This window comes from Sceloporus undulatus, chromosome 2, assembly GCF_019175285.1.
Source record: "Sceloporus undulatus isolate JIND9_A2432 ecotype Alabama chromosome 2, SceUnd_v1.1, whole genome shotgun sequence".
Classification (NCBI taxonomy): domain Eukaryota; kingdom Metazoa; phylum Chordata; class Lepidosauria; order Squamata; family Phrynosomatidae; genus Sceloporus; species Sceloporus undulatus.
In genome coordinates this window covers 136067078-136080027 of record NC_056523.1, presented here as the reverse complement: position 1 = coordinate 136080027, position 12950 = coordinate 136067078, and the positions used below count along the sequence as shown (strand labels likewise).

At 41.9% G+C, this 12950-nt stretch overlaps 2 protein-coding genes across 7 annotated transcripts; one reads left to right on the top strand and one right to left on the bottom strand.

Moving 5' to 3' along the window:
- Positions 1-1957: 1957 nt before the first annotated feature.
- METTL23 (methyltransferase like 23) lies at positions 1958-8634 on the top strand. Its single transcript, XM_042455950.1, has 5 exons — positions 1958-2171; positions 4611-4715; positions 6522-6759; positions 8160-8244; positions 8433-8634. The coding sequence occupies exons 1-5, from the start codon at positions 2052-2054 to the stop codon at positions 8596-8598; spliced, it is 714 nt and encodes a 237-aa protein (XP_042311884.1). The 5' UTR covers positions 1958-2051; the 3' UTR covers positions 8599-8634.
- An 838-nt stretch (positions 8635-9472) lies between these two features.
- Positions 9473-12939, bottom strand: SRSF2 (serine and arginine rich splicing factor 2). Of its 6 annotated transcripts, XR_006102004.1 has the most exons (5): positions 12578-12939; positions 11406-11716; positions 11032-11135; positions 10366-10479; positions 9473-9896 (listed from the first exon to the last, which is right to left on the bottom strand). XR_006102004.1 is itself a non-coding variant. In XM_042450008.1 (3 exons), exons 1-2 carry the CDS (start codon positions 12937-12939, stop codon positions 11413-11415), a joined length of 666 nt encoding a protein of 221 aa, XP_042305942.1. In that variant the 3' UTR covers positions 9473-11135; positions 11406-11412. The 6 variants fall into 6 exon arrangements, 2 of the variants coding, with proteins under 2 accessions (XP_042305942.1, XP_042305941.1); XR_006102003.1 differs by having other exon boundaries at positions 10366-11135; XR_006102001.1 differs by having other exon boundaries at positions 9473-10479.
- Positions 12940-12950: the final 11 nt, after the last annotated feature.

Below are 12950 nucleotides of genomic sequence, written 5' to 3'. Positions count from 1 at the left end.
TATATATATATATATATATACACATATACATTAAATTTTATATACATATATATACACACACACACACATATTAAATATATATGTATATGTGTGTGTATGTAGCTGTGATTAGTTTGTGTTAAACTGAACACACACACATTAAATTTAACACAAAAGAAACTAATTGCTGCTAAAACCATAAGTGCTCAAAGGGGGGGGGGACACACAAAAGGAAAGCAAAATACAAAGAATAGACATGACACCACCAATACTATAAGCACTAGAACATTTTAACACTAACTAGCAGAACACTAAAAACTAACTAAAACACAAAACAGTACAATGTTGAAGTGCAATTAAAGCACATTAATAATAAAAGTATTATCACAGTATAGAGTCCTTCCTTACAACTTCACATACACTGCTGGATCTGCTGATGGGATATGTATTGTTTTTTCAAATAACAATCCAATTAATTCTCCACAATTTAACGTTTAGCCATTTAATTCCTTGTTGGCAAAGTACTCTGCTTATGAGAGACCTCCACTCCAGGCCACCCTTTCCTCAGCTGCCCTGCTCAGCCTCTGCAGACTCATGGCCCTGGCTTCTCTGATGGAGTCTATCCACCTGGAATGTGGTCTTTCTCTCTTCCCATTGCCCTCCACTTTGCCAAGCATTAGAATCCTTTCCTAAGGAGCCAGCATGGCATAGTAATTTGAGCACTGGGCTATGACTCTGTGGACCAGGGTTCGAATCCCAGCTTGGTCATGAAACCCACTAGGTGACCTTAGACAAGTCACACTTTCTTAGCCTCAGGGAAAGGCAATGGCAAACTTCCTCTGAACAAATCTTGACAAGAAAAAAAAAAAAAAAGGATACGTTCATTTTAGGTTCGCCCTAAGTCAGAAAGGACATGAAGACACACAACAACTAGTCTTTTCTAGAATTCAAAGATATAGCTATGTTAGTCTCTAGAATCAGTATGTAGAGCGATCCTGTAGTACCTTTGAGACTCACTGAAATGAAGAGGTTAGCAGCAGGATATCCAAGCAGGGATATGAACCCTGGTCTCCCAGGCTGCATCTGCACTGCAGAAATAGTCCGGGTTAATACCTTTTCAACTGCCCTGGCACCATACTTTTTAACTGCCCTGGGGTTTGTAGTGTAATGAGACATTTAGCCTTCTCTGCCAGGGAGCTCTGCTGCCACAATTATTGATTCCAGTCTCCTTGTGTGGTGCTTTCCTCAGGCTGAGTTTCTCAATTGAGAGGGAGGCTGCCTGGCCTAGTGGTTGGCTACAAATCCCAGAATTCTGTATCATGGAGCCATGGCAGTTAAAGGGGGGTCTGCTGTGTGGATGCATCCTCAGTGTCCTAGTCTAATGCTCAAACCACTACATCTGAGGTTGTTGTTGTTGTTGTGTGCCTTCAAGTCATCTCTGATTATGGTGACCCTGAGGCAGGTTTTCTTGGTAAGTATCTTCACAGGCTGTTTGCCTTTGCCCTCCTCCAAGCTGAGAGAGTGTGACTTGCTCAAGGTCACCCAGTGGGTTTCCAAGGCCAAGCCAGGATTTGAACCAGGGTCTCCAGAACCCTAGTCCAATGCTAGGGTGGTTGCTGTGTGCCTTCAAGTCATCTCTGACACATGGCAACCCTATCATGGGGTTTTCTTGGCAAATTTCTTAATACTAATGGCTTTGCCATTGCCATCTTCTGAGGCTGAGAGAATGTGACTTGCCCAATGGGTCACTCAATGGGTTTCCATAGCTGAACCCTGGTCTGCCTGAGAGCCCTGGCCCAGCACTCCAACCACTAGGCCAGGCAGCCTCCCTCTCAATTGAGAAACTCAGCCTGAGGAAACCCCCACGCAACGCAAGGAGACTGGAATCTGTCATAGGAGGAGGGAGGACTCCCCTTCTGGTGGAGCGCAATCCTATTGGCTCAGCCTTTGGTAACCCCGCCCTCTCCAAGAAGCTCTGGGGCGTCATTGGTCCAGACGGGCTCGACTTCAGAGTCATTCGAACCTTGCTTGGCTGTAGAGAGGTTTGGAAAAGGCAGCCAGGAAAGGGCCCCATGTTCCAGGAGGCGCCCAGAGGCAGCAGCGCCAGGGAGTACCGCTTTGGAGGAAGAGGAGAGGAGGAGGGAGAAGAAGGGAGCCAGGAGGAGCCAGAGCTGGTGGTCCTTATTCCTGAGGTGCCCAGTCTGTCATCATCATCATCATCATCATCATCATGGGTCTTGGTTGGAAAAGCCATAGCCATGTGATGTCCAGAACACACACTGCAGGGATAATCCAGTGTGAGACCCCTTTACCTGCCCTGGCTCAGTGCTAGGGAATGCTGGGGACTGTAGTTCTGTGAGACATTGAGCCTTCTCTGTTAAAGAGCTCTGGTGGTGCCACAATAAGATGCACTTCCCAGGATTCCATAGCAGTTAATGTGGACTCAAACTGGATTATTTTTGCACTGTGTTTTGGACCTTAGTCTGGAAAATCAGTCCGCAAGGGATCTTTTCTTTCTTTTTAAATAACTTTTATTATAAATTTAACTTAAAAACAAAGCTTTGTTATATACATTCCATACATAGGAATCCATGGGGACAGGCGGGTAAGAAGAAATGATTATTATTATTATTATTATTATTTAATTAATTATTGCATCTTCCTCAATCAAAAAACACTATGGCAGTATGTATTGCTTTGAGCCATTTCTATGTTATATACATTTTATCAAACCTGTATTCCTTCCCATAAGTTTTTAATTGTACTATGTTTTTAGACCGTAAGCCACTTTGAGTCCCAATTTTGGGGGGAGGGAAATGCGAAACACAAATAAATATAATAATAATAAGGCTAATAGTTTTTGTAATTTTCTTGCATGTTGCTCTAATTTACTGTATACTGCTCTGAGATCTTTAATTTGACTGACAATAAATTGGGTTGAAGCTTCAGCACTGTTTCAATAAAGACAACATCTGAAAGATGGAAAATAAATGTCTGCATACAGAAACAAATCTTTGGTCCAAAATACACTGCAGAAATAATCCAGTTTGAGACTGCTTTAACTGCGCCCCTGGCTCAACGCTAGAGAATTCTGGGAACTGTAGTTTTGTGAGACATTTAGCCCTTCTCTGTGAGAGAGTTCTGGTGCCACAATAAACTACAGTTTCCCAGAATCCCCTAGCACTGAGTCAGGGCGGTTAAAGCGGCCTCAAACTGGATGATTTCTGCAGTGTGTTTTTGGATCTTTGGTGTTTAACCTCTTCTCCCATATTGGTTCCTTTAGCCAATACAGTCTATGCATAAAAGTATATTTCCATAATAATAATAATAATAATAATAATAATGAAGTTGGCTGTGATTCTGATATGAAGTTAGAGCAATTAATGTTATCGGTGGCATTACTGTGGTAAAAATGAATTGCTTTTTAATGTGCAAATACTATACAGTGTCTGTGTTACTGGACCTTATGGGCACTTTTGATACCAAATGCTAATGAACCACTGGAATTATTACATGTGATACCACTTGGTCATACAAGTAAGAGATATCATCAGTAGTAGTGTTAATGATTTAATAACTGGCATAAACATTGGTTATGTATGTTCAGCTTTGTTATGGCACCCAGCAAATACCATCCTGCAAAATTATACTAGATTTTACTGATGCTACCAACTTTTACTGGTGTTACCAATATAACCAACTTAGAAAGCTGGGTTGTGTTGCTCTGTCATACACTATATACAGTACTGTATTCTGATCAGTCTGCAAAAGGTTCTTGTAGCACCTTTGATACTAAGTGAAAGAAAAACTGGTAGTATGAGCCTTCATAGACTTGAACCTATTTAGTCTATGAAGCTCATGCTACCAGCTTTTCTTTCTAGTCTTAAAGGTGCTACATGATCCCTTTGCATTGTGATTTTCCAGACTAACATGGCTATGTCTCTGAATCATACTCTGGTCAGTGACAGTAAAGTATAGTCAGCCCTCGTTATCCGTGGATTTTTTATCCACAGATTCAAGCAGCAATGGCTTGAAAATATTCAAAAATGTATAAATTCCAAGAGCACACCTTGTTTTTGCCATTTTATTTTATAAGAAACACCATTTCACTATGCCATCATATTTAATGGGACTTGAGCATCCCATGGATTTTGGTATCCATGTGGGGTCCTGGAACCAAACCCCAAGGGCCCATTGTATCTCCTTTTATACTCAGCTGGAAAACTGACTTGTTTCATCATTCTCTTTGGTGGCTGCAATTTCTGTTTATTTTGAGACAGACATGCTGTGGGAAAATGTTGTTTGTATTCTTCTGTGGAGTAATTTGCAGGCTACTGGTATCAGCTGACTTTATCTAATAAATAAGGCTGTTAGAAAAAGCTTTTTAAAAGGGTCCTTCCACACTACAAAATAATAGTTCTGTGATTCTATTTTAATTATCATGGGAATATTCAGTGGATTTGAAGTTTAGAGAGGGGGATTTAAAATTTGAAGCCAGAGTGCTCATGTCTCAGTGTAGACTACAAAACCAGTGGAATCATAGTCCTATAAATGCATCGTGTTAAAGAGCAGCTGGTGGGCTTTTTAAAAAAAGTATTTGTACTCATTTTACAAAGAATTCCCTTTTTCAGGTCCTTGATCCTCAGTATGGCATGTACGTTTGGCCCTGTGCAGTGGTTTTGGCTCAGTATGTCTGGTTTCATAGAAGACTAGTCTGTGGCAAGAACATTTTGGAGGTAAACGTTTACACCTTACACAGTTCGGTTTACGAAAGCAGAAGCTTGCAGAAAGGTGTCTCCCCCCAAAAAAATAAATTTATCTTGTTTAAAAATGCAGGGCTAGGTTTAAAATCTCAAGCATTTATAAGGGGGTCTCAGAGACAGCATGAATGTGTTTACTTTTGATTAGGCTAAATTTTTATTAGTATTCTCTGTGGGCAAGATTAGCAAGATCTTTTAAAAATCTGTTCAACAATGTAAGATGTTAGTTCTAGGCTGTTTCATGGCACTCTTACAGACTTCAAAAAGGCTCTTAAGACGGATCTCTTCCGGTAGGCATTCCCAACCTAGCCAATAAACTCCAGCTTCCTCCCTTGTGTATGTTCATGCATATGATCTCAATTTTCTGATGTATGACTGACTCCCTGCCCACCAAATTGTTTTTAATTCTAACCTAATGCTGTATTGCATTTTATTGTTTTTAAACTCTTGATTGTTTAATTCTAGTTTTAATAATGGGGAGGGGGTTGGGAAGGGACCATTTAGTATTTTATTGTAATGTATTTTTACTGTTGTAACCCGCCCGGATTCCTGGTGATTGGGCGGGCTATAAATAATTTATTATTGTTGTTATTATTATCATTATTATTATTTTGCACAGAAAAAAAAGTAGTTTTAAACATTTAAGTTATAATTAAGCTCCACAAAAATGCCAGTGAACGTAATCATAGCTTATATATGTCCTCCATTTAGAATAAAGTAACCAACAATGGTGCTACACTGTGCTATATATGGGATGTTTTTAGTTGTGACTGATATATATGCATGTATAATCAGATACTGTATATGCAGGTACAGTATTGTTAATCTGTCATGTCTATAATTTCCCCTACTGAACTATATCATACATACATCAGCAGCTGAAGACAAAACATAAACCATATGCTATTAGCCTTGATCACTCAAATGAGGCACATCATATTCTTTAAAAATCCTTTTGGAAAATAGAAACACAAATTTTTAGCTTTTGAAGTCACACTGGCTTCTTTATCAGGCAAACAGGAGAAAGAAATTGAAGATGTTAATCCTAGGCCTGCAGAATGTAGGGAGGGCTATCTACAGGCCGACACCTCCCCTTCTTTGGCCATGTGATCACTGGTAGATTTTCAAAGTCAAGGAAATTTAATGTCTATTTGCAACTCAAAGATGTTTCCTTGGAATACAGCATGTCCCCTCCCTTTGTGAAGCCACAGGCACCTATGCAGCTACACCACCTAGTTTTCCTGATGCAAAACATGAAGACTTCTTGAGAAATACAGTGTTCTCTATGCACATAGGAGCCTGTGGCTTCACAAAGGAAGGAGACATGCTGGATTCCAAAGAAACATCTTCTTTGAATTGCAAATGGACATTAAATTTCCTTGAATTTGAAAATCTACCAGTGGCCACATGGCTAAAGGGGCAGGTGCCAGCCTGCAGACAGCCCTCCCTACTATCTGAACTAAGACCAGAAACAGAAAATGCAGGCCTAGGACTAACATCTTTCTCCTTTGTCTGATAAAGCCAGTGTGACTTCGAAAACTTGTAACATGTAATTGCGCATTTTGGTTGGCCCAGTAAAGGTATCATTGTTTGGATGTTATTGGATTTGCTATATAGCCAACACAGCTACCCCTAGATGATAAAAGAGTAATTTATTATTTGGAGCATTAAGCTATCATTCTGGGGGAGAAATGAATCATCCAATCTCAAGTGCCATCCTGAGCTGTTAAGCATTGTTTACCCTTACAAATAGTGTATTACAAACCAGCTTTTACTGTACAGATTGGCGCTGGTGTGAGTCTCCCTGGGATAGTAGCAGCAAAATGTGGAGCAAAAATGATACTGTCAGATAATGCAGAATTCCCTCAGTGTTTGGACAATTGCCGAAGAAGCTGCCAGATGAATAACCTCTCAAGTGTATGTGTCACAGGAATCACCTGGGGTCATATATCACCCAACCTGTTGGCTTTACCAGCAATGGATGTAATTTTGGCATCTGATGTATTTTTTGAACCAGAAGGTAAGGTGCTTATTGTATTTTATGCCCATTACTATTCATATTCAGTGTATGTGCAGACACATTCGTGTAAACAAAACCTGACAAAGATGCTTTTTACAAAACCATTTAACCCCCACAGCCCCTTTTCTCTATCTGGAATTTTTTTAGCAGCATCCACACTGATGGTGGAGAGCTGGAGAAATGGGCTGTTAGCATGTGGTTGCAGCAGTGTGTCTGCAATGAACAACGCAATAGAAGCTTGAGCCGAAACAGATTTTTAGTTGATGTCTGTCTACAACAGGCAAAGTAGCTTTCTGTGGGTTTTTCGGGCTATGAGGCTGTGTTCTAGAAGAGTTTCTTCCTGATGTTTCACCAGCAGCTGTGGCTAGCATCTTCAGAGAATGCTGGCCTGGAAGAGGACAGTATGTTGGCTGAGATGAGGCGATGTGTGTCCATCTGTGTATTGTTCTGTTGTTGAACGGCAAGGCCTACAGGGTGTCCATTTACTTAATGATCCACTGTTTGCTGGGAATCCCCCTCACCTTGTTAGGTCCTGCTATTCAACAACAGATGCTGCCTCCAGGATCTATTACTGAAGACAGATGAACAGCAAAACAGAAAGGGCAAAAAGCAGATACGTAAGTTTGGTCATCAAAATGAATTTTGGAAGAAGTCTTCAAGCGGTCTTGCTTACTTATGCAAGGATTACCTGACCTTTACATTTTGTACATGCATATTGTTTTGAATAAAACTTTGCTGAAGCATGTTGATTTGCTCCACAAGGCTATCGCTGCTTACCTTGTTCATTATATTATGAATGTTACTTTATGGATTAATATTCAAAAGGCTCTCCACAAGTTACAGCAGACATGTGACAAAATTGGGTATTCAGGTAAATTATGTGCACTTACTGGCTATGTTGTAAAATGCAAGTGATGTGTAAGGTAGCAGTTGAATTTATACACATTGTAACATGTGGTTAAAAACCAACTTGCAAGTATTTACCAATGTCATTTAGATTTGTTCATTAATTCAAACTTTCAGTGTAACTGTTTGGACTACAGTCTATTGCTACCACCTATGCTTAGTAGCACTAAGGGTTGTATTTTAATGTGCTTCTGCCCCTTGCCTTGAAGTGGGATTCCCATCATGGATCAGATGCTATTATTGTACTTTGATGATGGATAAAACTATCTAGAGGGGCAATAAAGTTCTAAAACTGCTTTCATGCTTTACTGCTATTCAGCCCTCCAGGACACTGTAGGCTAAAAATACTTTGCTAATCTATAAAAAGTGCATTAGAATACAATACAGCAAACTAATGGCATGATCAAAGAGATGTCAGCTGTGGAGTAAAGTCCAAAGTAAAATAAAAATCTTAAGTTATATAAATTTGTACTAAAAGGTCATTTGCATTTCAGACTTTGAAGATGTTCTAAGCACAGTGAGCTACTTTATGAAAAAGAACCCACATACTCAGTTCTGGACTACTTACCAAGTCAGAAGGTATGGCTGTGCCAAATTGCTCATGTTGATCATTCACTTTCAGTAGCGTGTCATAAGATTCACGTGATTAAAAACCTAATATAGTGCTCCACATTTGAAACCAGGTATTGAACTAGCTTCTGAGAAGCCAGTCCTAACACAATAGATCAAGCCTAGGCCTTGCACTATAAAGATTAATTATTTTTCAGTGCCGACTGGTCTATTGAAGGACTACTCTACAAGTGGGAGATGGAAAGCTTCTGTGTGCCACTGCAGTCTTTTCAGGCCAACAACGAACAACTAGCAGGCCCCTTTCTTCCAGGAAGACATACTGTTGAAATGATGGTTATTACCCCAATGAAATCAATGTTGTGAAGCATTTTAGGACACTTTTTAAAAATAAATATTCTATTTTGAAACTTAAGTTGTTTGGCACTAAATTAAGCTGCATGTTTAATAGGATGTTGAAAATTTTCCTCAAAACTTCCCCAAACATACAAGGCAGCTGAGTATTAATTACAGCGGACCCTTGTTATATGCTGGGGTTGGTTCCAAGATCCCCCACGGATAACAAAATCCATGTATGCTCAAGTCCCATTAAATCTAATGGCATAGCAAAATGGTGTCCCTTATAAAAAATGGAAAATCAAGGTTTGAAATTTATACTTTTTTTTGAACATTTTCAAACAGTGAATGCCTGAAGCTGTGTAGAAGAACTGTACCTCTTCCACTGTATCACTAACAGTTCCTCCACTGATGCAAATGCTTCAGTCACCCACTCCCTGGAGCAATTTGAGGATATGGAAGAGGGAAATGACAAACGTTTACTGCCTTTCCTGCTTTGTTGGTATACCCATGTCACCAGTTCAGTAAGCACTAAATATAATACTCATGGCAAATGGGAATTTAAAAGCCACCCGCATTAATTTGACAAGAAGTCCATTTAGCAGTCTCTCATGAAATTCCTATTATATATTGCATATGAATTTTTTTCTGATATACTAAATCTTTTCCCATCGTAATATACAAGAGGGAGAGTGGTTTGAGAGTTGGGACAACTCTGGAGACCTTGCTTCAATTACCTGTTCAGACATGGAAATTCGCTCAGCCTCAGAGAAAAGCAATGGCAAACCACCTCTGAAAAAAAAATATTGCCAAGAAAATGAATCACAGATTCACCCTAGGGTTGTCCTAAGTCATAAACAACCTGAAGGCACAGGAACACACAAAACTGACTCAGAACATTAGATTTCAAAAAAACTCAACACCAAGAGAGTGTTTTTATTGAACTACAGACAGTGGTTATAGTACAGAATGTTTTAAGAGATACTCCAAATTTATACTGAGAGGAATGAATTAAATGCTTTAACATTACATTTTTATATGCAAGTTCACATATGTAGATGGTCTAATTTACCATTCTGGAAAAATAAGGTGTGTATATCACCAGCTAGATGTGCTCACTGTATGCTCCGTTATTTTTATGCAAGGCCCGGGTGACTGGAAGTGCAGTTGTCAGGCAATTATAATTAACTGGACAGCCATTTGTTTCTGCACGACAAGGCATCGTTACAGGAGCAATCAGGAGAAAACAGGAAACAGCCAAGCACTCTGCACTGCAACACGCCACCTTAACAGCTAACCAGCATTACTCAACTGCTACACAACTGCGCCTAGTGCACAAAAATACATAAGAGAAGAGATTAGAATTTTGTCTGATAAAAACAAATCTTTCAAAATAATTGTCAGCTGCAGTTTACTGTTTGACTTGAAGATACTGTTTCAACTGAAGGTTTTCAAATGCTTTGGGATTTAAAATTTCAGAACAGGAGAATAAAGGCAAAATTTGAACATTTGGACAGCATCAAGCTACTCGGCATATTAAAGATGCAGATTTCTTTAATATTAACCTTGAGGCAGCAGGTTAGTTACCAGTTTTATTTGCAAACAAGTCAGCACTGTATGAACAAAAATGAAGTTTTTACCTCAAATATCCAAGCCAATAATGAAATCTGTAGACGTTCAGATCACTAAATTACAAGAAATTTGAATAATAGCAACAAAATGGCACATAAAAGTAATAGTCTGCCATTTGAGGCTCAAAAGTAAAATAAAAAGTTAGACAAAGTGTTACAAAATAACCTTTTTCAACAGCTGGTTGCTTGTGCTGGGGTCTTTCCAATGGACTGGCGATTCGTATGATCAGTTCTCCTCCAAAGGCATCCGTTATGTAGATTTCTCATCTATTTGATGTATCTAGGTTTGAAAAATGAAGAGTTCAGCAAGGAAACCTTAACACATTCTATATTTTGTGGATCATCAGTTTCCTAGTAGCAGTAGCTTTGTCTTGATGCATAGTAATATAAATTACCCACCTCCCACCAGAAACTAATTGTTGATGGAGAGTTTTGGAGATACTTGTGGATTCTCCACTAACCACAATATATGGTGTTGGGCAACGCTCAAACCACCCTTAATATGAAGCCAGCCTGATTCTGTTAAATTATGGATGAGTTCTTATTCAAAACTTTGAAGTTATTAAACAGTTGCATTTCCATAACACTTCTAGGCCCCCTTCCTTTGAAAAAACAGGACCAAACTTTTTAGGGAGGTTAAAGACACACTATCCGTTTTCCCCACCTAGCACGTCCTTATAAACCCACAATTGCACAGCGGAACAACCTGGTTTCCATAGAACCTTGCTTTTCAACTTTTGTTTCTAAGAACATTTGTGGCTGTTAAACTTTGTAACCACAGGACTGACTGTTCATTAACAGGATAGTGTATCTTTAACAGTTAAAGACAAACCTGCTCCAATACACGCCCACAGAAACTGGTCCCTGGAGGATCAGCCAAATCAGTTAAAATCTGCAATACTGGCCAATATTCTTTAAGCAAACAGGAGACCGCAGCTTTAAAGGGGAAAATGCAGATGTTGGATAAGAACAGTAAGAAATAGTCATTTTCAGAAATAGGTCGCGTCTTAAACAGAAATTAAAAAGCAAGCTATTAATAGCAACAAAGCACAAAGATATCCTTTATTAGCTACAAACTACACACCCTCCTCAGAAATGAACATGCCCCGCTAGCATTTATGTGTACTAAAAGGCTCTGAAGGATCCAATACGGCCGAAATGCTACAAAAAAACCATGCAGCTGCAGTAACGCACCAGGCACCTTACCATTGCCTTAAGAGGAAACGGCTCCTTCCTCTTCAGGAGACTTGGGTGGGCTCTTCGAAGGGGACCTGGACTTGGACTCCCTCTTTGAGACGGGCGGGGGACTTCTTGATCTGGACCGAGATCTTGAACGGGAACGAGATCTAGAGACAGAGGAGGACTTGGACTTCGATCTCCTGGCCGACCTGGACTTGGAGGTGGAGCGAGAGCGGGATCGTGTGCGAGACCTGGACTTGGAACGGCTGTAGCGCGACCGGCTGCGGGACCGGGATCGGCTCCTGCTCCGGGATCGACTGCGGCGACGTCTTCTGGGGCTGTGGAGAGAGGAGGAGGGGGAAAAGGGGAAAGGCGTTTGGGCAATGTTGTTGTTGTGGCTTGTGCCTTAAAGCGGTTTCTGACTCATGGGGACCCTAAGGCAGCAGTTCTCAACATGTGGGTCATGACCCCTTTGGGCACAGGGCCTGCCTAAGACTATTGGGAAACATACCATATGAGGTAGCAACAAAAATAATTATATGGTGGGGGGGGGGGCACCACAACACGAGGAACTGCATTAAAGGGTTGTGGCATTAGGAAGGTTGAGAGCCACTGCCCCAAGGCAACCCTAACACAGGGTTTTCTTGGCAAGATTTCTTTAGAGGGGCTTTGCCCTTGCCTTCCCCAGAGAGAAATATGGCACTCAAGGTGGCACTGGAGCCCTGGTCTCCAGAGGCATGGGCCCACATGGTGGTGGTGGTCTCTTTTTTAACTCCTATGATCCTGAAGTAGTTCCGGTGCTCAAAGCGCTACTACGCCGCACCAGTGTTGCAAGAGCCGCCCTGCCTGGGCAGTTTGGCTCACAGTGCAGATAAGGAAGCCTCTGGGCGGCCCCTTCCTGCACCGCGTGGCCAAGAGACTTCCCCGCCGCCGCCGCCCTCGCCCCCTCGGGTATTTTGCTTCGCTTCTCACGAACCTTCCCGAGGTTAATGCCTTTATGTCCTCTGGCTGCTTCCACACTGGAGGAATAATAACCCGGCCTGGCCTCGCTTTGAGTCTTTGTCTGGCTCAAGGCTGTGGAATTCTGGGAGCTGGAGTTTGTTGCGGGGCGCGCTCCCAGAATTCCACAGCCTTGAGCCAGACAAAGACTCAAAGCGAGGCCAAGCCGTGTTTGCTTCAGCCTTCCCTCCCGCCCTCACCTGCGGCTGCGTCGTCCGTATCCGCCGCTTCCGTATCGGCGCGGAGGGGGCCCCCTGCGGCTGTGGTGGGAGTCCGGGGGCCTCCCGTATCGGGCCATCTGGACCCGCAGCTCCCTGCCGTCCAGGACGGCTCCGTCCATGGCGTCCATGGCGTCCTCGGCGTCGCGCTTGTCGTGGAAGCGGACGAAGGCGAACCCGCGGCTCTCCTTGGTGTAGCGGTCCCGCGGGATGTAGACGTCGCCCACGCGGCCGTACTTCTCGAAGACCCGGCGCAGGGTGTCCGGGGAGGTGCGGTAGGTCAGGTTGTCCACCTTCAGGGAGGTCATCCCTTCCACGTCCGGAGGCGGGCGGCCGTAACTCATGGCGAGGGAGG